Source organism: Neopelma chrysocephalum, unplaced genomic scaffold, assembly GCF_003984885.1.
Source record: "Neopelma chrysocephalum unplaced genomic scaffold, ASM398488v2 Primary Assembly neopelma1_182, whole genome shotgun sequence".
NCBI lineage: Eukaryota > Metazoa > Chordata > Aves > Passeriformes > Pipridae > Neopelma > Neopelma chrysocephalum.
In genome coordinates this window covers 1,479,511-1,504,637 of record NW_020897844.1, presented here as the reverse complement: position 1 = coordinate 1,504,637, position 25,127 = coordinate 1,479,511, and the positions used below count along the sequence as shown (strand labels likewise).

The following is a 25,127-nucleotide window of genomic DNA, read 5'->3' as shown; positions in this document are numbered from 1 at the left end:
ACCTACCATTCCTGTCACCCCTAAAACACTATTCCCTTCATGCACAACTGGATTATCGAGTTCCATAATATTCTACACAACACTTCTCATTTGAGCACCAGATCAAACACCCAAGACTTCATTTGTAACCTTGACATGAAGAAAAAGAGGGGTTTTTTTAATAAAAAAATTAGATTTGTGCTTCCATTGTAAAGAGGTGCATTGAGAGCATGGCAGGCAGGGAAGCAAAACATTTCATTACAAAACAGAGCATGAAATAGCTTATCCAGCTTAATTAACATTATAAGCTCAGGTTGTTTAGCATGAGAAATTATATTTAATTATATGGGTTTGGGTTTTTTTTCCTAGTAGTGATTAGGGGACAATACCTTTCAAAGCAGAGAAGAAAAGCTGGCCACCAATATCAAAGAGAAAGAAGTACAGAAGATCAAAAAGCTTATCTGAGGTCATGGAAGAAAGGTTAAAGGAAGAAAAGGGGCTAAAACACAACAAAAAATGTGTTTGAAAGTCCCAGAAAAACATGGAGATGTGTTACTGCTGCCTGCCCAGAACCCAAGACATCCCAGACCTGACAGCACTACAATGAAGTAACAATTAACAGGAATTCAACTGCAGACACCTGTCCCATATGTTCTGATTCTCACTGTCTCAATTTCTCTCACCATCACAAGATTCTCTCTTTCAGCCAACACACCAACCAACGTATCTGAGCACCATTATTAGCAAAGACAGCTTTCAATGTCAAGCCAATTTGCAGAATTTGTGTGCTGCACCTTATCCTCAAGTGCCCTTGGAAGACATGCAATGCTTAAGGTTATTAAAAAAAGCAACACTCTCCCACTTGATACCAGAAAACAGATCACTGTAAACATTGTACTTAAACACACAACTCCAAGTCTAATTTTTTTAAGGAGGTTTTACTGTAAAATAACATTGCTGCTATTCCTCGATTTGATTTTCCAACCTAAATGCGAGGTATTCTTCTGCTTTCCCCAAGCAGAAAGTGAAACTTCATTATCAGAACAGGAAGAACAACCAAAACTGGAGCAGAGGTTCAAAAATCCTAAATTTAAAATTGAAAAAAAAAAACCCAAAACATCAACTTTATATTTGCAAAATACCTACCTTCTGCATACAACCTCTCTGCCAGGAACACGGCATCGCGGTACGCGTAGTGGTTAAGTGCTTGCCATATAGCAGCCTGCAAGGCAAGGGAATAACCTGGATTTAGAGGGAGATTTAAAAACGCAAAATTCATTAGCTCTTACTGGCAAAAGGCAAAGTTCCATTTGGTTTTATGGAATTGTAAAAAAAAAAAAAGGCTGGGAGGGAAGGATAAACACGCCGGTCAAGTTGTAGCTGTTTTGACTTAAAAAAAATCCACCAAAATTAGCACTGAAGTCATGAACCAATCCAAGAATGTTGTTCACTGGTTATCAGACACAATCTTCTAAAAACCTCAGAAACAGGGAGTTTTAGCCTGGTGCCAAACTCGGCAGGAATTACTGCAAACTATCACCAAACAACACATTAGGTAAACGTAGAAGCAAACCCACCCCTCCAACAAGTCACCAGAGCATATCCCATTAAACCATCTCCTCCTGAGATGCCAAATCAAAACCCAACAGGACTAGACATTTCTCAGTGTCCAAGATGGTCATTATAAGACTTGTGTTGATAAAGAATGTTATATATAAAGGATTTTCTCTGAAGAGGCATCCGTCTTCCCTGATGAACGTGATCCACTGCTTTTTGTGTCGTGTTTTATTTGGGTCTTGGCTCATCAGCCACCTCTTCACTGCCACTAATTAGGCTTGTGAAGCAGCACCCAAGAATGAGTGCAATGCAAATTAAAAGGACAAATTGATACATACAGCCATATAGAACAAAACCTACTCCTGAATTCAGCTCATGGACCCACACTTGGTCAAATCCAGCTCCCTCCTTACAGATGCTCTTTTCTTTTTCATGAACACCAAGCCTGAGTTTGTGGCAGCCAACATTTGTGCAGACTGGAAAGATGGCACCACTCCAGTGAAATCCAAACACACACAGGTGTACAAACTGTGCACCACTAAAGCAGGGCTCATAATAACTTGCATTTCTGTCACCATGAGCTGAACTAGAAAAGCTGTCCAGCCAAAGGCCAGGGCTGGTGTGAGAGGGTTTCACACAAACTACTCAGCCAACTTCCTTCAGATCAGGTTAAAAGTCATCTGTTATCTGTAGAAACGGGATGGGATGGGGAAAATGATGTCTTAAGATCTCTTTAGCCTTTCCTCCCCACCTACAAGGGTGGTGTGCAGGCTGGTGCTCTGAGGGTTGGGATCAGGACAGCAGTTCCTTCCCAGCTGATGTCTTTGCTCCAGCTCCGAAGCTGATTCCCACCAGCAGCAAAGAGCCATTTTGCAGTAGTTTTGCCATTAACGATCCCAAACAAGATCTGAACTCCAGGCACAGTGGTCTAGGATTTCTCTAATATTCACCAGCAACGGAAGACAAGCAGAATCAGCTTCTGATACCCAACAGACACTCCAAAACTAAAAGAAATTTTCCAGAACAAAAGCAACAGCAGCCTGCGATGCAATTCCCGGTGGGAAAGGCAAGCGCCAGTTTCATCTAAAAAAAAAAAAATCCAAACATCACGGGAGTTACATGTACCATATGCTCCCTCTTCCAACACAAACTTGACAAACACAGGGTGTGAAAACTGCGAATTCTCTTCACAGGATGCCCACACAGCCGTCATGAACAGCACACACCAGAGTTCCCAAGTACTACACACAAACATTATACACCAAATCTCCACAGAGACACTGTTTTCTCCTGTCAGTAGGTCCCAAGAATACACTTAAGTAGCCAACAGGTGCTTTTAAGCTTGTGTGAAAGGATTTTAAAGCGTTTAACAGTGAATTGTCTTAGTTTGATCTTAGTTATAAAACAAACTCCTCATTATTTCTCTCTGGTTGTATTGCACACTCAGATAAGTGCAGTCTCAGAGCCTGCCTGAACTGATTATTCCCTGTTACCTTGAAGCACTCACAGGCTGCCTGTGCTTCCAAGCACACAGAGCAGAACAAAATCTGAGGAAGAAGGTCAGGGCTGAAATCTCTCAGGCCATACCCAAGGGAGAGCAGCCCAAGGTCTTTGTGTTTTGCTCCCAGAAGCTCCTTTACCAAGTCACAAGCGACATTCAGATGAATCCAGCCAAGTTGTGTCATCTCCAGGTTAAAAATCCTGCCTTTGCAAGGCTCAGCGAGCTTACAAAACAAAGGTGTGGGGGTGGGAGTGGTGAAATCAGGGTCATTTGACTTCTCAAACAAGAGCAAGTTGCCAGGAACAATCCTGCCAGAGGCTAAGAGGGGACACAAGGGATTTGGGGCCATGTCACAGCCACATTGTGAGAGTTACACTACACACCAGCTCAAATAACAATCGTTGCTGAGCAGAGTCCCAGTGAAAGCACAAGTGGCTGGTAGAACAGTATCCCTGTTACACAGCAACTGTCACTTTGCAGCCCAAAAGGTGCCTCGTGCCCTGGACTGATCAATGCTGAAGCCTGGATCCTCACACATACTCTCCTAAAAGAGCTGGAAGAAGAAAGGAAGGCAGCAGGGAATCAGTCATACTTATGCAGTGATGATTTTTCACAAGAACAGATGTCCAAACTATGACTGTGCCTCAAAAAAGAAGATTTCTTGTGCACCTTTTCGGACAGGAACATCGATCTCTTTACAGCACAGTAATTTAGTTTGTTCCAGCAGAGGCACAATGCATCTACATGGCATTAGTGGTACCCAACAATTGCTAAACCACAACAGCAGAGTGTTCTCAGCCCTGTTCTCAGAGCTGTATCACGGACAGGAAGGAAGCTGGAAGCATTTCCAAGTTTTATTCTAGCGTGCTCGCAGACCAGATGAACCTCCAGGTCCTAAACACTCATTTTAAAAATAATTATTTTGCAAATGCAAAGTGAACAGGGAATTCCAAAGCTACCATACCAGCCACAGCCCTGCAGTGAAGCATTCTCAGAGAGGAGAGCAAGAAAATAAAATCACATTCAGACAGGTCCATGTTCCATCCACAAATTCCTGTCCATTTTCCAAGTGTCACTTCATTTCTGAGCCAAAGAGCTCTTCAGGAGACGTTCTCTTCTGACAGTTATATAGCCTTGGAAACGAGTTTCAAAGCTTTTTAGCCTGTATTGCCATGCTAAGCAGATTCTACCATGATTTAAGATGTCTCCAGGGTGGGCAGAGGGGAGGAGAGCTCTGGCTGAGCTGTGCTGCCTTTCCCAGTCACCAAACCCTGCCCCCTGAACAGACAGACCTCGGTGCTGCACGTTCGCAGCCAAGTTCAAGCACCATTCAAATGAGTCACAGCAGATGATCACCTTGAACAGCTAAATTCCATGCAAAGTGCTCATTTTGTTTCCAAGATGGTTTTTTTCAGAAGTATTTGGAAGGCATCCAGCCTGTTCCTCAGCACACTAGGGATACAAAGTTCTATGTGGGAGCGGAAGGGTTTTAAATCGACCACATCAGAGCTGTAAACTCTGGCGTTTTGTTCAACTTTAAAGAATAAAAAAAAGTTAGTAAAAATCTAACCAGCGACCAGGATGCCTTTTGGGACGTGAATTTCATGGAATTGCAGCCCAAGATTTATAAAGCTACATCCAAACATAGATTCTGTTATTTATCTATCATGCTGCGATAGACAAATAACATCACAGCTGTAAGGATGGCATTTTTTCCTGGAATGCTGAGCCCTGTAGACATCTGAAAGGCTGGGAGAGAACTGACAGACAGGAAAAATCTCTGCAACAACAAAAATGAGAACTAGTGTTTAAAAAATTAGAAAAACAGAACTAAGTGCACAGACTTCAGCTAAACTGGGAACTCAGAAACTCAACGGGCTTCACCCAGTCACAAATAATTCCTAAACTTACCAGTACTGCTGTAAGCAAGGGACAGCAGCAAAGCTGACAGCAGCAGAACCAGTGCTAAAGGAATGATTTGGCATTTGAAAGCAGAATCTAAGTAGATATATTTAATCTAGACAGATATATTCAACATAGCAAGGCCTCATCAAAACATCCAAGGTGGTAAGAGGTTAAGAATGGAGAATGGCATTAGAGAGGTCTTTTCCTTGCTGAAACATGAAAAGCAGACCCCAGTTTTCTGTCAGAGAGCTCTCAGAACAGCACATATTTTCCACTTGGTCAGTTTAATTAGCACAGCACCGGAAACATTCACTATTGTTTCCTGTCATTCACTCTGCACTGCATTCCTGCTTCCTCTCCCATTGTAATCCCATGTTTTCCTAGAGTACCCAGCTGGTGCAAAACACCCAGCCCAGCTCCAAGGGTAACACCAGTGCTGTGGGATGACCACAGAGGGAGAGGGACCAGGTGGCCAAAAGCTCTTCCAGCGCTGCACTGACCCTTGGCCTCAGAGGGGACGAGCAGAGTGTGGTGGCATCGAGGGCACAAACCCCATGTCTACAGGAGCACCCTCACTGTCACCACCTTGCACAGGCAGGGTCAAGCCAGAAGGGTGGTTTTCCACAGAAGACTTTCTTCCCCTTCCACCTTTTCATTAGAAGGAGAAGAGCCAAGAGCAAGAATTCTCACAGTGTTCATTACAGAACACAGTCATGTTCTGCCAGGACTCCTGTGCCAGGAACCTCTTGCTGTAACTAGAAAAGAAAAACCCCAAAACGGCCTGTTAAAAAGCTAAAAATAATAACAAAATAAAGAACGGAACATGAATAAGATGACTGATTAACGAAGATCACGAATAGTTAGAGAACGGGCATACAGCAACTGTGGAAAGAAAAAGCAACTCCCAAATGTGTGAATCACGTCTTTTGGATGGGAAGAGCAGGAAGCCCATCAGGGGCAAATGCAGCTCGAGACGTGGTAGAAAACCGGAATTTACATTATTTTCTCTCCCAGGTCTCCCACCAACCCGAAGGGAGGGAGGAACGTCCTTCACTCGCACACGCAGGAGCCGAGCACGCCGTGAGCATTTAAAAACGACACGGCAGCAAACGCAGCAAGGTGAGCGAGGTATCAACAGGTCTCCCGGGGGATCTGCGGCGGAGGGGGGGGACCTTTCCCGGGAGCCAAACCGGCCGCGGAGCCGCGGGGGGACCGAGGGGGGACACGGGGGCGGGGGCGGCCGGTCCCGGGGCCGCGGGGATGGGGCCGGGAGGCTGGAAGGGGAAGCCCGGCGGGAGGGAGGGCGGAGGAGCCGGAGGTCCTGCGGGCCCACGGCCGAGGAGCCCCCCGGGAGCGGCCCCGGCGCGGGCGGGGCGGCCTCACCCGGGCCGGGCCGGGCCTTGGGGCCTGAGCCGCCCGGGGGTCGGTACCTGGACGGGTTCCTGCAGCACCGTCATCCTGCTCTCCCCGGCCTCCGCCTCCTGGTCGCCGAGCCCGAGCGGGGGCGGTCCCGGTCGCGGCCCCGGTGCCGGCCCAGCTCAGAGCAAGTCCCGGCGGGGCCCGGCCCGGCCGCGGCTCATTTGAACCCGCACCGACCGTTACCGGAGCGAGCGAGGCCGGCGGGCGCCGAGTCCGCCCGAACCGGCGGCGGAAACACCCGAACGGCCCGCCGGAAATACCCGAAGGCGGGGGCGGAAAGAGCCGAGCGCCGACGGAAAACAGCTGGGAAAGCCGCGCTCGGCAGCGCTGCCGTGGCGGAGATGGCCGAGGCGGGCCGGAGATGGCCGAGTCTGGACGAAGATGGCCGAGGCGGGGCGGAGCCACCCGAGCCGGGGCGGAGATGGCCGAGTGGCAACGGAAATGGCCGAGCGTGAGGGGGCCGGTGAAGCTCCGGCAGGGCCTGGGGCTCGTCCCTCAGGGCCCCTTTGTGCCCACGGGATGTAGAAACTTGGACTTTGTGCCACAAAACGGGCTCTGGGGGTCTCCGGGTCTGTCGGGAGCCCCCGCGTCCCTCGCGGTGCTGGTCCCAGGGTTCCCTCCTGCCGTCGCTGGTGTGTCCTGAGGCAGCCCGGCCCTGTCCCCGTTCCCACTGGTGGGGCCAGCGCTGCCCAGGTCCTGTTCTGACGGGTCCTGAGGGAGCTTCAGCCACGATAGCACGGAATCATTCAGGTTGGAAAAGACCTCTGAGATCATCGAGCCCACCCTGTGCCCCATCCCCACCTTGTCCCCCAGCCCAGAGCACTCAGTGCCACGGCCAGACCTTCCCTGGACACCTCCAGGAATGGGGACTCCAAACCTCCCTGGGTAGCCCCTTCCAGTGCCTGACCACCCTTTCCAGGAAGAAATTCCTCTGATGTCCAGCCTGACCCTCCCCTGGCACAGCTTGAGGTCGTTCCCTCTCCTCCTGTCCCTTGTTCCCTGGGAGCAGAGCCCGACCCCCCCCCGGCTCCCCCCTCCTGTCAGGGAGTTGCAGAGCCAGAAGGTCCCCCCTGAGCCTCCTTTTCTCCAGGCTGAGCCCCCCCAGCTCCCTCAGCTGCTCCTGCTGCTCCAGCCCCTTCCCCAGCCCCCTTCCCTTCCTTGGACATGCTCCAGCCCCTCATATCCAAAAGTAAAAGATACAGATTGAGGTATGGGGACAAAGCGGTTGATTTGCCAATTACAATTTGGTTTGAAGGTGCCACGTCTCCTGGCACACAGAGCTTTCCCAAAAGAATGGGATAAAGATGCACAGCTAAGCCTCGAGTTATTAAAAATACCGACCTACCAATAGCCACCTGCAAGTAGCAGAGGCCTTCCTTCTCCAAATCCTTCTGTGGGCTTCCTGAAACACGATCAGCCACAACACCAGCCTTACACACACCTACACACGGACTCTGTGCTCCGTCCTGCTCTTCCCAGTGCTTTGCACTTGCACTCAGCTGCCTGAAGGCCGGATCCTGATGTGCAGCGGAACACACACGAGCAGGGCCTGCATCTTTACATGAGAATAAAATCCCTGTGTGGAGCAGGGAGGGCTCAGCCTGCCTCTTTCCCCTCGTCTCTGAAAGGTGTAGTTGTGTTTGTTATCGGCAGCAAATCTGCAGGTGTTTGCTTTCAGGGTGTGAGCAGGCAAAGCTTTCTTTGGTCCCCCACCTGAGACAAATAACGAGAGGGGCACAGAGCAGTGCTTTTCCCTGGGATGGACACCTGGCTCAGTGTCAGCTTGACCCGAGTCATTTTGCCAGACATGAGGGGGTGAGCAACAGGACAGTGAAGTGTCACCTCCCCAAAGGCCTTTGCTGATGATGATGATGATGGTGATGTGTGTGTACGTGGCCTGGGGCTTTGAGGAGCCTTTCAAGGATCACAGTTCATGTTCATCATCCTCCTCCTGGTCTCGTGCACTGCTGATAACTCCTGGGGATGAAAGCTGGCTCCGTCTGTCTCCCATTCCACAGGGCACAGAACTCCTGACATCCAGACCTTCTTTGGTATGAGAGTCTGTCTTATCACAGCCTGAGGAGATACAGACTCTCTTGAGAGTGCTTCTCCTCAGAGTCCCCTGGATGCTGTAAAGCATCCAAACTGTAAAAGGTCAGTGTTTGCTGTTGTCTTTGGAGATCTGGATTTACAGAGACTCCTCCAGTGCAGGTCTGCCTGTGGGATCACTCATTGGCATCCACAGAAGCTTTTATAAATGTCTGTGGGACTAAAACCACTCGCTCTGTGGAATCCTCAGCTTTTCCAGAGGAGGAGAGGAGCAGCTTTTCCAGGGGAGGAGGCATGGAGGCACATTTAGAGGTGGAGAGGTACAGACATATATACTGTGCCTGTTCAGGTGCATCAATCCAACCTGCTTTGCTACAAACCAGCTCTGCTTCATCCTAAAGAGGCAGAGCAGGTGCCCAAAGTGAAGCACAGCAGGCTCTTACCCCGAGGGTGCCTCAAGGGCTGGATTTTTCACGTAGAAAACTACATTTTCCTGTAGTTCTGTCATTTCCCACTGCTCTCTTTCTGTCTGTCTCTTTGCAGGTCTCACTTTGGTTTTAATTTAGTGTCACTGCTGTCAGCACAGGAGCTGGAGGTTTTAAATCCAGAGCCTGTGCCCTGCATAGAGGAGTGAGAGTGCAGCCTTTTGGCTTGGCAGGGCAGGGATATCATGGCTCTAGCAGGGATATCACAGCTCTAGTAGGGATATCATGGCTCTAGCAGGGATATCACAGCTATATAGTAGGGATGTCATGGCTCTCACAGGGATATCACAGCTCTAGTAGGGATGTCATGGCTCTAGCAGGAATATCACAGCTATGGTAGGGATATCATGGCTCTAGCAGGGATATCACAGCTATAGTAGGTATATCACAGCTATAGCAGGGATATTGCAGCTCCAGAGCCCCCAGTCCTTGCTGTGGATTTCCTCTGTGAGTCCAGGAAGGTCTCTGCCTCTCCCCTGCTCATTCCTCTCCACCACAGCACGTTCCTCTGCAGGAGTCGATGCCACAGCGGTGACAAGGACAAACGTGACCCCAGAGCAAGCAGGGTCCCTTCTCCCCCCATCACCACAGTCCTTTAAGAGGTTAAAACACTGGATAGTACATTAAAGACACGAGGTGCCCAGATCCTGCCTAATGGGAGCTGTAGGAATAGCACAGAGAGGAGCTCAAATCTAATCTTGCATCTATAAACAGCTTATGTTGCTTTTTATGAGCAGTTGAATCAAACAGTGGGAATTGAAAGCAGCTGTTCCTCAGTGACTGCGCAGGAACGAGCGAGTGGCAGCTGAAGTCAACCACGTCGGAGCAAAACGCCTTCCATTTCCAGGCAAAGTCAGAGGGAGGGCGTTGGAAAAAGGGACAAATCAAAGGAAAGTGTTTTCTGCTCCCAGGTGTTGTTGTGCTGCCATGAATTATTCACCGCCTGTGGTGATGCTCTGATGGTTGTTTTGCAGGTAGGAAGAGGGAGAGAGTCCCCAGCTTGTATCACACAGCCCCCACCTGGCTCCTGGAAGAGAGGAACCATCCAGGGAGCCCATCCTGGCCGGGCTCCATCCCAGGCAAGTCACCACCTGCACCCCAGGGACCTCACCCCGTGCCATGAGGGTGGAGGTGGCACCTGGCCCAGAAATATCTGTTATTTCCCCATTTTTCTTCTCCCTTGCTGATTCATCAAGACTCAATTTCCAGGAAACCTTCAAAACTAGACTTTTGGATCTGTCCATGATGCAGAAGAAAGAATGTTTTTGATGTTTTATCTGATGTTTTGGGGTTTTTAAGGGCCTTTTCGGGCTGGGACAGGCAGTGTGTTGATGAAGGAGAGGTGCCTGCGGGTCTCTCCTGTGACAGGGACAGGACCAAGCAGGTCCCTCTTTGCTCCATGGTGCTGTTCAGCCTGGACCTGGAGGGAATGCTCATGGGGTAGCAAGGGCTACAGGTTTGAAAAAGGACTGATTTAAGGGCAGAGAGGAGGTGAAGACCCTCCCAAAAACAGGGCGTCTGTTTGATGCAACATGCCCCTCATGCTCTCATTGCTCCAGGTCTGCATCAGCAGGAGGTGGCCAGGCCCATGCCAAGGGTGGGGTGATGATCCTCACCCCCGTGTCTGAACTCTTCCCTCACATTCCCTGCCTCTTCTCCCTCTCCATGGGAATATCCTGTTACCCCTGAGAGCTGCTGGGGTCTCCTCCACCCACCACATCCACGAGTTGCCCAAAGCCAAAGCAGCCAAACCACGTCAGGGAGGAGGGAATTCCTTTAATGAGCCAAACATCGCAGGGAAAACCTGAAAAGAATAACTTAAGGTTTCAAACCAAGTTGCAGGTGTCTTATTTAATACCAGGCTTAGGCACACACACGGAGACCAAGGAGTGGTGGCTCACGTGGAAACATCCCATGGAAAGGACCCGGATGGAGGAATCTCGCTCTTCCTGGTGCTCAGATGGGTTCAAACTTTTCCAAGAGCCTGGGAGACAAGCAGGAAAGGGCTCAATGCAATGAGTTTGTGTGAGAGTGCTCCTTCCCAGATAAACCCAAAATGTCAACAGCTGTCATTCCATACCATTAAAAAAGAGTTTCATGTGCAAATAGTTTGGTGAAGAATTAAATCTGGCAGGGTTTGCCACCCAACCATCTCTGTTGCTGAGCTGATGAACAGAAACTGGAGAGAAATGGATTAAAAAGAAAATAAAAAGGATGCTGAACATTCAAAGTTCAGACTTCTGTCTGTGTCTGTTTTAATCTTCTGATGTTTAAAGAGATGGGGGGAGATTTTTAAATGTTTAACTTGTGTATTTAGTAGCATCTGAAGGTCATTTTTATGACTTTTTTTTTCCTGCTGCTTCATACAGCTGAGGGGAGGAGAAATGTTTAAGGAAAGTAAATAGATAACAAACCATAAGAAATTGGCAGGGGAGCCAGCAATTTGGATTTTCTTTTAAATTGAATAGATTTCAGAGGGATAATTCACTCTAAAAGAAACCTCTTTCTCTGTTTTCCTTAGGCAGACTTATAGGAACACAAAAAAGCTTCACAAGCATCCACGGTACATTTTCCATATTCTTTCTAATGTCAATAGGAATGTTGATATTTCTCAGTTCAGAAATTCCCTCTCTAAGTACTTCGTATTTTCTTAACATCGAGTCATTCACTGCTGCAGGTCTTAAAATATTTATTCCCACTGGCTGTTGTTGATGACCCCCTTAGCTCCTGGTGGGTTAGAAAATGTAGCACCATAAACCACCCCAACCTCTTTCTTTCCTCTTTCTTTTCCACCTCAACCTCTTCCAACGCAATTACCCAGACCACAACTGACCAGCACGGGAGTGATTTCATCCCAATAAATTCTGATTGGCAGGAGTAACAAATGAGATTCCTTATCATCAGCACAGCTTTTTGTGCCTCCAGAGCTGGGATTATTCCCGTGGCATCAATCCACTGCAGGTTTGGGTTTTGGTTCCTCTGCCCCTGGCTGTTCCATGCAGGATTTCCAATCTTGGAGGAAGCAGCAGGAGACCCCGTGAACTCACCTGAAGTTTTTCCTTTCAGCCAGACATGATGTGCTTGACAAAAGCTGAGGAGAAATGAGGGTGTGAGAGGTCAGAGGATGGTGTGAGCTGGGGGAGGGGGTGGAGGGGCAGCAGGGGGGACCCCCAGCTGGAACACCCCAGAATGCCAGGATTGATATTCCTTCTTCTGTCCCCACTTTTTACATGCCACCCCCAACCTGGTTAGAGTGATCCCAACCCTTGGAGATGAGCTGGTACCGTTATCCCCAGTTTTCTGAGGCCGAGGGAAAAGGGTCCCCTCTTTTCCTCAGCGCTCTCCAATTTTAGTGGTTCCCAAATTTAACCACCCCCTATTCCACATTTTCACCCGCTTGGAGCCACGAGTGATCCAGGTCTCCAAATGTTCCCAATTAGCCTCTGCTGTGAAAGATGCTGGCTTTGTTTATTTTTGATAGCTTACAACAAAACAGTGCCAAAACCAGGGATAAAACAGTCCCGAAACCCTTGGAAACATGCTGCCTTCAGCTGCTTTTCCTGGAAATCACTGGCACAACCATCTTGTTCCCATCCCAGCTGACTTGTCTCAGTGCTCTTTTAGGAAGGGCTTTGGAGGGTGGTCCACACTTCCCTCCTAGTAATCAGCAATGTCATAGAATTCATGGAATCATTAAGGTTGGAAAAGACTTCTAAGATCGTTGAGTCCAACTGAAATTTTCATCCTAAGACAAGACAACTGTGCCTGAGATGGTCCCGATGGGAATCTCCCACTCTTACCTTCATAGTTGATACAGCCATTGGCATCTTCCTGCCCTGCCATGAGCTGCTCCACCTCACTTTCCGTCATCTTCTCCCCTGGAAGAGGAGGATGGAGAGGTGAGGGGAAGGATTCTCAGCCTGCCAGGACCTTCCCATCCTTATTCCAGAGAGCCAAAGCCACCAGAGGAGAGGAACTGGGCTGGATTTTTCACGTAGAAAACTACATTTTCCTGTAGTTCTGTCATTTCCCACTGCTCTCTTTCTGTCTGTCTCTTTGCAGGTCTCACTTTGGTTTTAATTTAGTGTCACTGCTGTCAGCACAGGAGCTGGAGGTTTTAAATCCAGAGCCTGTGCCCTGCATAGAGGAGTGAGAGTGCAGCCTTTTGGCTTGCCAGGGCAGGGATATCATGGCTCTAGCAGGGATATCACAGCTCTAGTAGGGATATCACAGCTCTAGTAGGGATATCATGGCTCTAGCAGGGATATCACAGCCCAGGGGATTAGAGAGGAGCTGTGTGCCCACAGACAGGTGGGAGATTGTGGAGAGAGGACCAAGCTGCAAAATGTTGTCTGATAACTGAGGATGTTCTGGACTCTCCACCTCCCCTGGGTCATGCCCGAAAGCTGCGGCATAAGATGGGAAAGGCCCCAGAGTCAGGAGCCATTGGCTCCTACGAGAGCCTGTGAGCAGCAGGGTGAGAAGGGTCTCTGTGACATGAGAGCAGCCACTTGCCCAGGGAGAGCTGGGGGTGGCCCTGCCCTGCTGCCCTCCCGGGCCAGCCCGTACCCAGCGTGACCAGCACGTGGCGCAGCTCAGCCCCCATCACCATCCCATTGCCCTCCTTGTCGAAGACGCGCAGCCCTTCCACAAAGTCCTCGAAGGTGCCCTGCTCCTTGTTGCGGGTGAAGTGCTGCAGGATGGGCAGGAAGGTCTCGAAGTCCAGCATCTTTGTGTTCATTTCTGGAAGGGGAAGGAGAGGAGATGGGGTCGGAGGTACATTTATGTCACGGGATGTTCTGAGTTGGAAGGGACCCACGAGGATCATCGAGTTCCACTCCTACGTGAATGGCCCACACAGGGATCAAACCCACAACCTTGGCGTTGTAAACACCAGGTTCTGAGGCTGAACTCAGCCTCTGAGGGCCTCCTGCTTAACCCTCCCGGGCTCTTTTCCATCAGAGTACAGGGGAGAAGCCCCACGAGGAGATGGAACTATTCTGTTATACTTGAGATTGGAAGATCCATATGAGGAATAAGGTATTAACATCAGGGGACTGCACAAACACCCCTGATATCAGCCCAAAATTAAAGCAGCAGGCGGGGCCTCTCTCACCAGGGCTCTATGGCCACACTGGGACTGGTCAGGTTACACCAGTTTGTACCAGTTCAGGATAAGGTCTGCTAAGCATCATTAGCCACCATCCCTGGGTGAGCACCGCCTATCCCTCATGTCAGCCGTGGCATGGGGAAGGGGAGTGAAGGAATTGCACAGGAGTGAAGCCCGTCTGCATAATTTCCTTCCCAATTCCTTCACCTTGCCGGGCTGTTCACTACAGGGAACATATGCTCTACTTGCAGCCAGGGAGCTCAGGGATTGTTTGTCTCACCCTGTCCCCAGTTTGCTCTCACCTTCTGGTTTGGGCTTGCCCAGCACCTTCAGGACCTCTGCGTTGGTGGGGTTGTGGCCGAGCGCCCGGAGCACGTCCCCGCACTGCCCGTAGCTGATCTGCATCGTCCCCGCGGGCGTCCGGTCAAACAGCCCGAAGGCTTCTCTGAACTCTGCGGGGAGGAAGCGCTGCGATGTCCCCGGCTGTGCCCGCCCCAGCTCCCACCCCACCGAAGCCAGTCCTGCCTGGCGGGCAGGGAAGGGGTGGACACATGCGGGGTGGGTGCCCTCTGAACGCTGGGTGAGCTTGAGCAACGCGGGCTGGAGGCTGCCAGGCTCCTCGGAGGAGTCGCTCAGCTGCTCGAGCAGGTTTTGTCACCCGTGCAGAGCTGGCTGGGTGACCTGCTGGATGCCTGCACCCGTGGCAGCAGGCTCTGCTGCAGGACATCCCTGCTCATCCCCTTTTCCATTGGGATCTCCCCTCTCTGGGGCTGTCCCTGCATCTCTGGAGGTTGCTCCTCCCACCAGAACCCCTGACTTTGACCCAGGCTGCATCTTACGCCCTGAATGAAAATTACCCTTTCCCTGCCAGGCTCTGGACCCTGCTGGGCTTTCCCCCAGGAGGGGATTTGGTGTGTGGGGCCCTGGCTCTCATGTCTGTGGTGAAAAACTACCTGGAAAGGGGATTCCCCATTTCTAAAGCCATCTCTGGGAGAAGCTGAGCTCGGCACTTACCTTCGATCTGCTCGGCTGTGAATTCAATCTGTGAAGAGAAGGGAACAGAGCTGGGCATGAGGGGGGTGTTACTGCCGGGGGAACGAAGGGGCTCTGCCATCTCTTTGGATCTCTCCCTCCCCGGGCTCGGGGCAGGAGCTGTATCCATGCCGTGTCCAGACACACCATGCCCAGGAGCCCTTGCTGCTGGACTGAGATCCCTGTGGAAAGCACAGCCAGCAGCAGGGCGGGGGGGGTGGGGGGGCAGGCAGGAGGGATGCTCAGACCAGAGTAAGGGCTATTTTGAGTGGAAAGGATGTTATTTTTAAGGCCTGATCCCTAGTTCAAGTGATTAAACAGCCTCCGTGCTGAGCCTGCTCTTAATGACTCTCCTGCCACAGCTCCGGCTCAAAAATGTGACTGTCCCGGGGAATCACGGAGAAAGCAACTCCCGTTGTGGGGACTTGGATAAAAGAGGCTCTTACGTGGAGGAGGCAACACAGGCAACAAAATACTTTAGGATGGAGACGGTGGGTGGCAGAGAAGGTTTTTATTGCTGCTGGGGCCCCGACACGGAGTCTCAGCAGGAGCTGTGGGGGTTTGGCTGCACGGCCGGAGCTCTGGGAGCAGCAAATCCACAGCGGGTCCCTCCGGTGAGCGCCGGGCGGGGCTGGGTGGGGAAGACTAAAACATCCCCCCGGTGAGAGGAGCATCGCTCCCAGCCTGCTGCATCCACACGGTCCGGCAGTTTTCCCCTCCCAAGCCTGGCTCCCAGCCTGGCTGACGCCTTTTGTGCGGCGCTTTGCATCGCCCGTGCCTGGCGGATGACGGGCATGGAGGAAGACGGTGACGTCTTCGTTCCTCACTCACCTTCACGCTCTTGGGATCGAAGGCAGGCTCCCGCTCCGAGCCTGCTTTGGCCGATTCCTTCTTGGGGTCGGGTTTCTTGAGCGGCATCGCCGGGATTTGCGGAGGTGCAGGGGGACTCCTGCCGCCCAGCGAGGGAAGGGAACGGAGGGATGAAAGGGAAAGGCTGCTCCTTCCCTTATATACGGACCCCAGTCCTCACCCCGGAGGGGCAGGCCAGCTGCTGGAGCAACTGCTACTTACTATAAAAGGAAGAAAACTCAAACGAGAGGGGCCCCAATTTGACAATTGCCCATTGTCATTCCCTCCTGGCTCCGAGGAGCCACCAGCCGCCCCCCCAGCGGCAACAGGGGGGACACGTCCCCCTCCAGCACCTGCACCGGGTGGGCTGCATGGGGGCTGCTCGCTAATGACCACTGAAAACCTAAACTCCAACGGCCACGGGGGCCTGGCAAGGAAACAGCAAATGATGGCTGATAAACCTGCCGTGATACCCACGGGGAGAGCGCCTGGCTCCAGGCAGGACTGCGAGGGCCGGGGCTGCAGAGCCCTTCTAAGCCCAGGGTTTGTGAACTGCTCCTTCAAAGGAGCTCAAAACCTCTCTGAATGATCCCCCTGGCCTCGTGCTCAGGGTCTGGTTTGTCCCATTGTCTTCCCAGGGCTGGATTGTGCCCTGGAAAAGGCCACGCTGTCGGTGCTCACCTCCCTCAGGGTGGCTAATGGGGTAATGCAAATGATGGCCAAAGCCAGCACTGAATTCACCAGCTCGGGGTCTTTCCCAGCCCTGCAACCCCCATCCCAAGCATCTCCAAAACCTGCAGGGCAGATGGGATCTCCTTTTGGCTCCCCTCCAGTCACTGGGCAGGCTCCAATGGGAGATATTCCTGCTCTCATCCTCCTCTCCCAACTATTTGAAGACTCATGGAATAGGCAGAAGAACTCATCAAGGTTCAGCATCCCAGGAAACGGGGCTCCAGGGTTACACCGAGACATCCTAAACCATCAACTGAAACGTAGCCAGGTTATACCAGGGCACAGGAGGAGGAAAATGCTCTCAGGCACATGGTGGGATCGTTCAGGTGTCCTGTGCAGGGCCAGGAGTTCAACTAGAGGACGTTTGTGGGTCCCTTTCAACTCGGGATATTCTGTGAAAACCCATCCCAAATTTGCACTGGGATCCGAGAGCTGGTCTTCTGGTAACAGAAGCAAATGGACAAAAAAAAGTTATTTACAACAGATGAGAGTGTCTTCTGTGCTGTGGAGGTGCTGCACAGCCTTGTCTCTCCAGCATGGCCTTAAGTTGGGCTCAGGGATGGTTGGAAGCCTCTGGGTGGAACAGAGTCCTGTGGGATGTTGTTAGTCCTGGTGCCAGAGCTACGAGGTCTCAGTGCTGGCTGGAGCCTGAGCCATTATATTTTAACATAAATATATATAAACACATTCTATATGTGTGTATTTAAGTGTTGTTTATACATAGATACAGAAAATGCCATCATATTTGTAGTTTTAGTGGCTCAGTCTTGGCAGATCTAATCCGGCTGTTCAGGAGCTGCTGCAGGGCAGGAGTGATGGGGATGGGGGTGTCACCAGCTCAGCCCTGTGCTCAGAACCCCCCAGTCTCTTCCTTGCTGAAGCCAGAGGCTGAGCCATCACCAGCCGGGTTGGGGGGGTCACTCAGGAGGAGGGAGCAGCCACAAACTGCTGGGAATTTGCTGCCTGCCGTCATTTCCTGAGTGCTGTCGTGGAATGGGGAGCTGAGGGGGCTGGATGATGGGGCTGGATGGGTGTCATTTGCAATCATTGCTTTCCAGAGCTCTCTAGAATATAACAAGTCATTTAGCAAAAAAACCCCAACCTGTTTTGCTAAGTGTGAACTCGGAGCCTGGGTCAGGTTTCGCCTGGGAAATCAAGGGAATCAAATTGCCCCTGAGCTGCCTCCCCCTCAGCATCCATCCGACTCCAAAATAACCTCACCTTAACTCCATCCTCACTCCTCGGCAGCTTCTGGGTCAGAAATGAGACCCAGCAGAGCCTTCAGAAAACGCTAATCCCGCAGTTTAGCTGTTTATCCCTCCCTTGCCCTCCGCGGCCGAGCAGCATCCTGAGGATCCCCGCTCGGCAGAGCAGTGCCCTGGGCTCTGTCACACCCACGCCGTGGGCTGGGCAGTGGCTAAATTGGGCTGGGGGGACGGGCAGCTGCCCAAGATGCCCCTAATCCCTCCTTGGTTGTCGGCTGATGGCCACGGCAGGGCTTGTTTTCCTGTCTGAATTGATGGGCAGGAGAAGCAGCCCCTCCTGTGCCCTGTCATTCGGATTTTCCGTGCTCCCTCAGCTGCTGATGCTCCTTCCCTTGCCACGGGAGCCCAGCAGAACCCTGAGCCTCCTCCACGCAGCCACAGGGGCTCGTGGTTGGGACCAGGAAAACCCCGAAGGAGGCTCCGGGGGCTCTGCTGCTCCCTGCAGGGTTGTGGCGCTGACAGAGGCAGCCAGAGCTGTGCCTGGACATGGATTACACGGGCCAAGGGAGAGGCCCAGGCTGGGAGCTGCTCCTCCTGGGATTTGACACTGGGATGTTGAATTTCAGCCTCATCCCACCAAGGATGACCTGCCCAGGGAACAAGGACTCCCCTCTTGGTGCCCCATTCCCTGGGGGGACATTTGGGGGGGACACAAGGTGTTGGAACTGGCAGGGTGGTGGGAGCAAGCTGGGAATCAGCATGATCCCAACAGACAGGGGACAGCCCTGGGCCTCCCTGGGGGGATGCAGGTGACAAGGGATGGCTGTGACAGGGACGGTGTCAGCTGCAGTTGGACCAGCTCTGACACGAGGCCCAAGGACCCCCTGGCTCTGTGGGACCCCATCCAGTGGCAGCTCCGTGTCCCTGCCCAGCTGATGGAGCCTCCAGCCCCTCTCTGCAGGAGCCCCGGTGCAGACGAGCAGTGAGGTCACAGCAGGGGCTGGGGGAGCAGGACTGATCCCAGCACATCTCCCCAGAACACACCCCAAGCCCCAGAGAAGGAAAAGGGTTAAACTGGCGTCTGCCTGGAAGACATCCCTTCTCAGGAGCATCAGTTCAAGGTGCTGCTCACGTGCTTGCACCCTCTGCCTCCCTGCCTCCAGCCACCTCGCCGGGATATTCCTCATCTTCCCCGGGCTCCTCGGGACCACTCTTGGGCTGGAGGGGACTGAGGAGCCTGGGGGCAACGGGAGGATGCTGTGACAGCTGAAAAATGAGCCACCAGGCAGTGAGAGAAGTTTCTGAAAAGAGAAGAGGAATCTGGCTTGAACGAAGAGGATTTTAGCACCTAGGGCTAAGCCAATAAACCTCCGCCGTCCCCATCCGAACGGGAATTGTTTGCACACGCTCCAGGAGCTGCTTAAAGCTGGCGAGACACGGAGAGGGAATAGGATCAAGCATTGTGGGGGGAGAAAACCCCCCTGCCTGGAGAGCCTGCGAGCAGATCCCAACAGTGCTGCCGGGGCAGTGCCCACCGGGACAGGGGGCTCGCCCCGGGGCTCCCCCAGCCCTGAGCTCCCGGGGACGGGCTGTGCCCCCGCTGCCACCTCACCTCGGCGGGGCCAGGAAGGTGCTCCCAGAAGATGCTCTGTCCTGCTGAACACACCAGCCCTCTCCATCACCCACGGCCTCGGGCTGGCAGCGATTCAGGTCCCTGAGGTCCCCGTCGAGTGACACGGTGGCACCATGGAGGCATCCGTCCCCGTGGGAGGTGTCACGGTGGCTCTCCTCTGCTGCTGCCTCCTGAGCTCTGCGTGGGCTCTGGTAAGTCCGCGTGGCCCCGTGGGCTGCTCCGGTCCCTCTCCCGGCTTTAAACGTCGCCGGTTGTGCCGCCGTCCCCCGTCGGGGCCGTGTGTGCTCCCGGCCGCACGTCCCGCTCCGCAGAGCTGCCGGGCAGGAGCCGGGCGGGGCGGGCAGAGCATCTCCACTCCTGCTAAAAGCTTTCCAGCGGCCATGGAGGCACTGAGGCGTGATGGCTTTTCCATTTCTTGGGCGCATCCAGGGCAGGGTTCAGCGCCTCGGAGCGGGCGGTTTACGGTCAGCGTGGGTGAGGTTGATGGGATGCGGCCAGGGCAGAGCTGGGCACACCCAGGGTGACTCCCAAAGCCAGGCCCTCACCCTGCTGGGGTACCCCCAGGACCCCCATTCGTGCCCTACATCCCTAACGAGTCTCCCATCCACCCACACACCCACCCAGACGCCGGGTTCGGGAGGAACGTGGACAGGAGTCCTCTCTGGGTCTGGAGCTGGCCGTGTTCCCATGGACTGTGGACAGTCTGGGAAGAGCAAACCCCCTGCATTCTGGCTCCTTTTCACTTCCAAAACTGTTTCCTCATCCCAGCTCCAAATTCCTTGCAGCACCTCAGCCCAAAACATCCCAAAAGACATTTGCACATATGGTGTGACCAGGAGGCTGAAGGTGTCCCAGGCTGCACCACCTGCCCCACCCAGCTCCAGGCACTGGGCACCCACTTGCTTGCTGAACACTTTATCCAGAGGCTGCCAGAAGTGGCCTGGAGAGCTCAGCGTGGGAAACAGGGACACCCAGCACCACTGGTGTGGGGGGGTGATGGGGAGGGCAGGAGCCTGACATATGGACATGGACCATAAACAGGGTGGGAGGGGACTTGGGGTCACCCTCAGCCTTGGAAGAGGGAAAAATGAGAGCAGAAAGGCAGGAGGAGCTTTATTTTCCCTTGTGTTGCTGAATCTACCCAAAGCCACCCCAACCTGACTCTGCTGGAGAGGGTTGGGAGAGCATGGCCTGAGCTGAGGGGTCACTTTGGTTTGGTTCGGGCAGGTCGACCCTGATGATGTTCTCACGAAAGAAGAGCAGATCTATCTCCTGGTGGAAGCCAAGGAGAAGTGTCAGAGGGACATAAAGGCCCAGCTGGAGAAGATCAGAGGTATTGTCCCTCCCCTGCCCGTGGTCAGCCAGCCCTGGTGGAGCGGGTTACACCACGGGAAATGCTGTTCCCTACAACGGGATGGGGCCAGGGACATGTGGCTCCTGAGGGTTTGTGGAGCAGGTTACACCATGGGAAATGCTGTCCCCTACAATGAGATGGGGCCAGGGACATGTGGCTCCTGAGGGTTTGTGGAGCTCCTGGCTGCTCTGGGTGCAATTAGGTGCTAATCAAGGCATCACCCTGATGAGCCAGCGCTGGCTGCAGCGTTTTCCAGACAGCCCCAGGTACACAGCAAAGAGAGCTGTGGAGGGGCCTTGGCCCCCCTGGAAGAGGTGGGATGGGATGGGATGGAATGGGATGGGATGGGATGTATCTCCCTCCCTGGCTCCCACACACTCCCCCAGCTCTGCAGCCCAGGGGGTTGTGTGGCAGCGTTTTCCTCTCCCTGGCCCAGCACACACCCGGGGAAGGTGGAGGTTGCGCTGAGGCCCCGAGGGGAGATGTGAGATGTGTCTTTGCCCTTTGGCCAGACACCAGCTGCCCTCCGGAGTGGGACGGGATCATCTGCTGGCCAAGGGGCTCCCCCAGCCAGGAGGTGTCGGTGCCCTGCCCCGACTACATCTACGACTTCAACCACAAAGGTGAGTGCTCGTACCTGGGCGGGGAGCGACCTCACCTCGGTGACAATCCACGGAGCAGGGACATGTCGGGGCATCCCATGGGCCCTTCTGCTGTCACAGTGCCCTTTGCTGTCCCCAGGTCACGCCTACAGGTACTGCAGTGCCTACGGGACCTGGGCCATGGCCCTCAGCATCAACAAGACCTGGGCCAACTACACTGAGTGTGCTCTGCTCTTCTCCTCCGAGGGCCGGAGCCGCGAGAAGGTGACCTTGCCTGCCAAGGGTGCTGGGAAAGGGGTTGGGAAGGGGACCAAGCCTGCACCAAAGGCCAGGGGAATTGCTGGGAGCAGGGGGCTCTTCCTGCTCCACTCCCCAAACCAGCCCCGCTCCCCCTGTGCTCTCAGCCCGGGGGTGGGGGGTCCTGGCTGTGGAGAGGTCGTGGAGCTCAGCCCTTCTCTTGCAGGAGGTGTTTGACCGCCTGCACCTGATGTACACGGTGGGTTACTCCATCTCCCTGGCCTCCCTCATCGTCGCCGTCTGCATCCTCTCCTACTTCAAGTAAGGACAGGCCAAAGCCCCAGCCCTGTGTGGGGAGAACCCTCCTCCTCCCACTGCCCACACCCCCAGCCCCTGAGCAGGGGCAGCCCCAAGGGAACGGGAACTGACCCCAGGCCCAGGACAGACATCAAAACACCCCCAGCGTGAGCAGCTCCATCTGCTCCACCCTGCTCTTGGAAGGAGTGGACACCCCACTTGCCCCCACATGTGGTTCCTGTGCCCACGGGAGGGCTGACACCCCAGTGCCCATCTCTGGGACCCCGAGGTGTGATGAGTTTGTTGGGCAGCCGGGGCTGGGCTGGTGTCACATCCCTTCTCCGCAGGCGCCTGCACTGCACACGGAATTACATCCACGTCCACCTCTTCACCTCCTTCATCTGCCGCGCCGTCAGCATCTTCGTGAAGGACATGGTGCTCTACTCAGGCCCCCTGGCCAGCGAGACCGACAGGATGAGGGAGGACGACTTCAAGGCTGGAATGGGACCCTCGCAGGGACAACGGAGCCACCTGGCAAGTGGTGCACTGGGACCGAAGGCAGGATGGGGGGACAAGGGGATTTAGGAGCCCTGGTACAAGGGATGTGCTTGGGACCCTCCCAGACCAGGGCTGTGCTGCTCGGGGGGAGGGGATGAAGGGCCACCTTTGGGTCTGCCCGGCTCCTCCTCATCCTGGTGCCACAGCGAGGGTCAGAGCCACTGAGGACGTTGGTCTGCAGTCTGTGTCCTGGGACAGGGAATACCTGTGCTACGGGAGATACTGGAATATCCCAGGGTAGATGTAGGTCCCTGCAAGAGGAACATGGGGCACAGCTGAGTTTTGCTGGTCAGAGAGCAAAAGCCACCAGTTTTGCTTTTGGGGACCAGCCTGACGCGGGCACCTCTCTGACCGTGTTCACAGGTTGGCTGCAAGGTGGTGGTGACTCTCTTCCTCTATTTTCTGGCCACCAACCACTACTGGATCCTGGTGGAAGGTCTCTACCTGCACAGCCTGATCTTCATGGCCTTCCTCTCCAACAAGAGCTACCTGTGGGTGCTCATCATCATCGGCTGGGGTGAGCACAGAGCCCAACCCCAGCCGTGCTCCCCGAGAGCAGCTGGGAGCTGTGCCATCGGCCGTGAGCACCTGGAGAAGTGCAGTGGGAGGCAGGAACTGGTTTGATCTGCAAATGTGATGCTTCATCCCTGCTCCTCACTCTGGTTCTGCCCCTCCAGGTCTCCCTGCCGTGTTTGTGTCCGTCTGGGCCAGTGTCAGGGCCTCGCTGGCAGACACACAGTACGTGACACTCACCTTCTTGAACAGTCCTTGGGGAGGGAAAGGGGCATTGCTGGTGCCAGCAAAGTATCTGTGGGCACCAGAGCTTTTGGAAATGAACATTTTCCAGAAGAGAACTAAGAGGAGGCAACACAGGTTCAAGGCTTGTTCATGGCACTGTCAGTAATGCAGAGTGATATCAGTAATGCAGGGTGATGGTGTTTTGCTCTGTGTTTGGGGGGGATGGTGGATGCAGGTTTGCACCATAAACTGATCAGTGCAAAGACAGATGTTAAAGGGCATGTTCTGGACTGAGGCATTTTAAAAGGACAAAGGCCACCAAGTGTTCAGCAGGAATTTGGGATGAGGTGGGTGTTGGTTGGGGGAACAGGGAGCCATCAGCCAGCAATTCTCCTGACCAGGGATGTCATGTTTCTCCAAGGTGTTTCTTTACTGGTCTTCTCAGGTGCTGGGACCTCAGTGCAGGGAACATGAAGTGGATTTATCAGGTCCCCATCTTGGCTGCCATCATGGTAAGAATCACAGAATCATAGAAATATTTAGGCTGGAAAAGACCTCTGAGTCCAACCTTTGAGTGATCCCCACCTTGTCCCACAGCCCAGAGCACTGAATGCCACGTCCAGTCATTCCTTGGACACCTCCAGGGTTGGGGAATCCACCACCTCCCTGGGCAGCCCCTTCCAAGGCTTGAATCCTGTGGTTGAATCTCCCAATCCCTTTCGGGGGAAGGGTATCAACCCAGAGCTCCTTTGCTTGTGGTCACTGGGGTTGTGTCCTCAGCACCCAGAGGGATCCAGGGGCACTGGTCCCTCCCTGCCCTGGCCACGGCATCACCCCCAAGTCCCTGCCTGCTCCTCACCCAGAACTGCCTGTCTGTGTCATGGGGGGCTGCTTGGGCACACCCAAGGTCACTGTGGGCAGCACCCAACTGGGTGTCTGTTGGCAGGTGAACTTCTTCCTCTTCCTCAACATCGTCCGGGTTCTGGCCTCCAAGCTCTGGGAGACCACCACGGGCAAGCTGGACCCCCGGCAGCAGTACAGGCAAGTGCTGGCAGCAGCAAAGCCTCCCCGGCCCAGCCTGGCTCCTGTCCTGCCTGTTCAGCCTGAGCAGCTCCCAGAGGGTTGTGAGTGAGGAGCAGAGGTGTGGGAAGGGCTGGAGGAGGGAGGGAGGGTGGCAGGACGATGGCAGCCGGTGCCTCTGGCAGCTCAGCTGGATTCAAACAGGGCTCAGGAGCTCAGGCTCTGCCTGCTCCCATCTCCGAGCTGGACATGGGCTGTCCAGCAGTCTCAGCTGACAGCTCCAGGTCTGCTCCTCTCAGGAAGCTGCTCAAGTCCACGCTGGTGCTGATGCCGCTTTTTGGAGTCCACTACGTGGTGTTCATGGCCATGCCCTACACCGAGGTCTCCGGGGTGCTGTGGCAGATCCAGATGCATTACGAGATGCTCTTTAACTCCTCTCAGGTGCGTTGCCTGTCCCAAGCACCGAGTGAGGCTCCTCCAGGGAGGCTCAGGGAGAACATCCCGGCTCAGGCCTCAAACTCCACCTCTTTGGGTCTCTTGGCAGGGCTTCTTTGTGGCTTTTATCTACTGCTTTTGCAACGGGGAGGTGAGTGAGCAGCTGAGCTCCCTGTTCCAACCCCTTCAGGGCTGGGGACATTAACATGCATCCCCGGGATGGGATAACCACCAAAAAACCTGGATCCATCCCTCTCAGTAGGATTTGGAGGGAAGGGAGGGGAAGGGGAAGGAAAAGAGGAAGGAGAAGAGGAAGGGAAAGGAGAAGGAAGGGAGAAGAGGGATGGAAAGGGAAGAGGGGAGGGGGAAGGGAGGAAAGAGGGAAAGAGGGAAAGTAAGGGAAGGGAGGGGAGGGAAGGGAAAGGGAAGG

General features: G+C 53.7%; 3 protein-coding genes and 1 long non-coding RNA gene across 10 annotated transcripts in view; 2 read left to right on the top strand and 2 right to left on the bottom strand.

The window, feature by feature from the left end:
* The window catches only part of CDC27 (cell division cycle 27), a 31,704-nt gene extending 25,171 nt beyond the window's left edge, over nucleotides 1-6,533 (bottom strand). For 3 of the 7 annotated variants that reach the window (XR_003537160.1, XM_027702226.1, XM_027702227.1), the window contains exons 1-2: nucleotides 6,373-6,531; nucleotides 1,126-1,201 (exon numbers count right to left, since the gene is read on the bottom strand). Coding sequence is in view for 6 of the 7 variants with exons in the window: in XM_027702226.1 (XP_027558027.1) it covers nucleotides 1,126-1,201; nucleotides 6,373-6,399 (103 nt within the window). In the remaining variant the exon portion in view is untranslated. Of the gene's footprint in view, nucleotides 1-1,125; nucleotides 1,202-6,372 lie in introns of all 7 variants that reach the window. The other 4 variants (XM_027702229.1, XM_027702230.1, XM_027702233.1 and 1 more) reach the window with 3 other exon arrangements.
* A 15-nt stretch (nucleotides 6,534-6,548) lies between these two features.
* On the top strand, nucleotides 6,549-11,125 carry LOC113976756. Its single transcript, XR_003537161.1, has 2 exons — nucleotides 6,549-7,111; nucleotides 9,633-11,125. It is a non-coding gene; the product is annotated as an uncharacterized LOC113976756 (long non-coding RNA).
* MYL4 (myosin light chain 4) lies at nucleotides 10,652-16,056 on the bottom strand. Its single transcript, XM_027702255.1, has 7 exons — nucleotides 15,869-16,056; nucleotides 15,020-15,047; nucleotides 14,308-14,457; nucleotides 13,465-13,638; nucleotides 12,696-12,773; nucleotides 11,943-11,986; nucleotides 10,652-10,879 (listed from the first exon to the last, which is right to left on the bottom strand). The coding sequence occupies exons 1-6, from the start codon at nucleotides 15,953-15,955 to the stop codon at nucleotides 11,958-11,960; spliced, it is 546 nt and encodes a 181-aa protein (XP_027558056.1). The 5' UTR covers nucleotides 15,956-16,056; the 3' UTR covers nucleotides 10,652-10,879; nucleotides 11,943-11,957.
* Nucleotides 16,057-19,569: 3,513 nt separating this feature from the next.
* Nucleotides 19,570-25,127, top strand: part of LOC113976778 (parathyroid hormone/parathyroid hormone-related peptide receptor-like) — a 6,096-nt gene continuing 538 nt past the window's right edge. Inside the window, exons 1-12 of the mRNA XM_027702294.1 lie at nucleotides 19,570-19,647; nucleotides 20,684-20,789; nucleotides 21,323-21,433; nucleotides 21,552-21,676; nucleotides 21,876-21,970; nucleotides 22,294-22,480; nucleotides 22,868-23,021; nucleotides 23,182-23,242; nucleotides 23,688-23,754; nucleotides 24,189-24,283; nucleotides 24,562-24,703; nucleotides 24,807-24,848. Of these exons, the coding sequence (XP_027558095.1) occupies nucleotides 19,570-19,647; nucleotides 20,684-20,789; nucleotides 21,323-21,433; nucleotides 21,552-21,676; nucleotides 21,876-21,970; nucleotides 22,294-22,480; nucleotides 22,868-23,021; nucleotides 23,182-23,242; nucleotides 23,688-23,754; nucleotides 24,189-24,283; nucleotides 24,562-24,703; nucleotides 24,807-24,848 (1,263 nt within the window). The remainder of the gene's footprint in view (nucleotides 19,648-20,683; nucleotides 20,790-21,322; nucleotides 21,434-21,551; nucleotides 21,677-21,875; nucleotides 21,971-22,293; nucleotides 22,481-22,867; nucleotides 23,022-23,181; nucleotides 23,243-23,687; nucleotides 23,755-24,188; nucleotides 24,284-24,561; nucleotides 24,704-24,806; nucleotides 24,849-25,127) is intronic.

What these genes read in the sequence shown, in the direction of transcription:
- MYL4 (XM_027702255.1), bottom strand. Translation starts at nt 15,955, where the DNA reads ATGCCGCTCAAGAAACCCGACCCCAAGAAGGAATCGGCCAAAGCAGGC. An exon ending in GGGCAAGCCCAAACCAGAAG is followed by an intron (nt 13,639 to 14,307) that starts GTGAGAGCAAAC and finishes TTCCCCTTCCAG; the next exon opens with AAATGAACACAAAGATGCTG. An exon ending in CCACGTGCTGGTCACGCTGG is followed by an intron (nt 12,774 to 13,464) that starts GTACGGGCTGGC and finishes CTCCTCTTCCAG; the next exon opens with GGGAGAAGATGACGGAAAGT.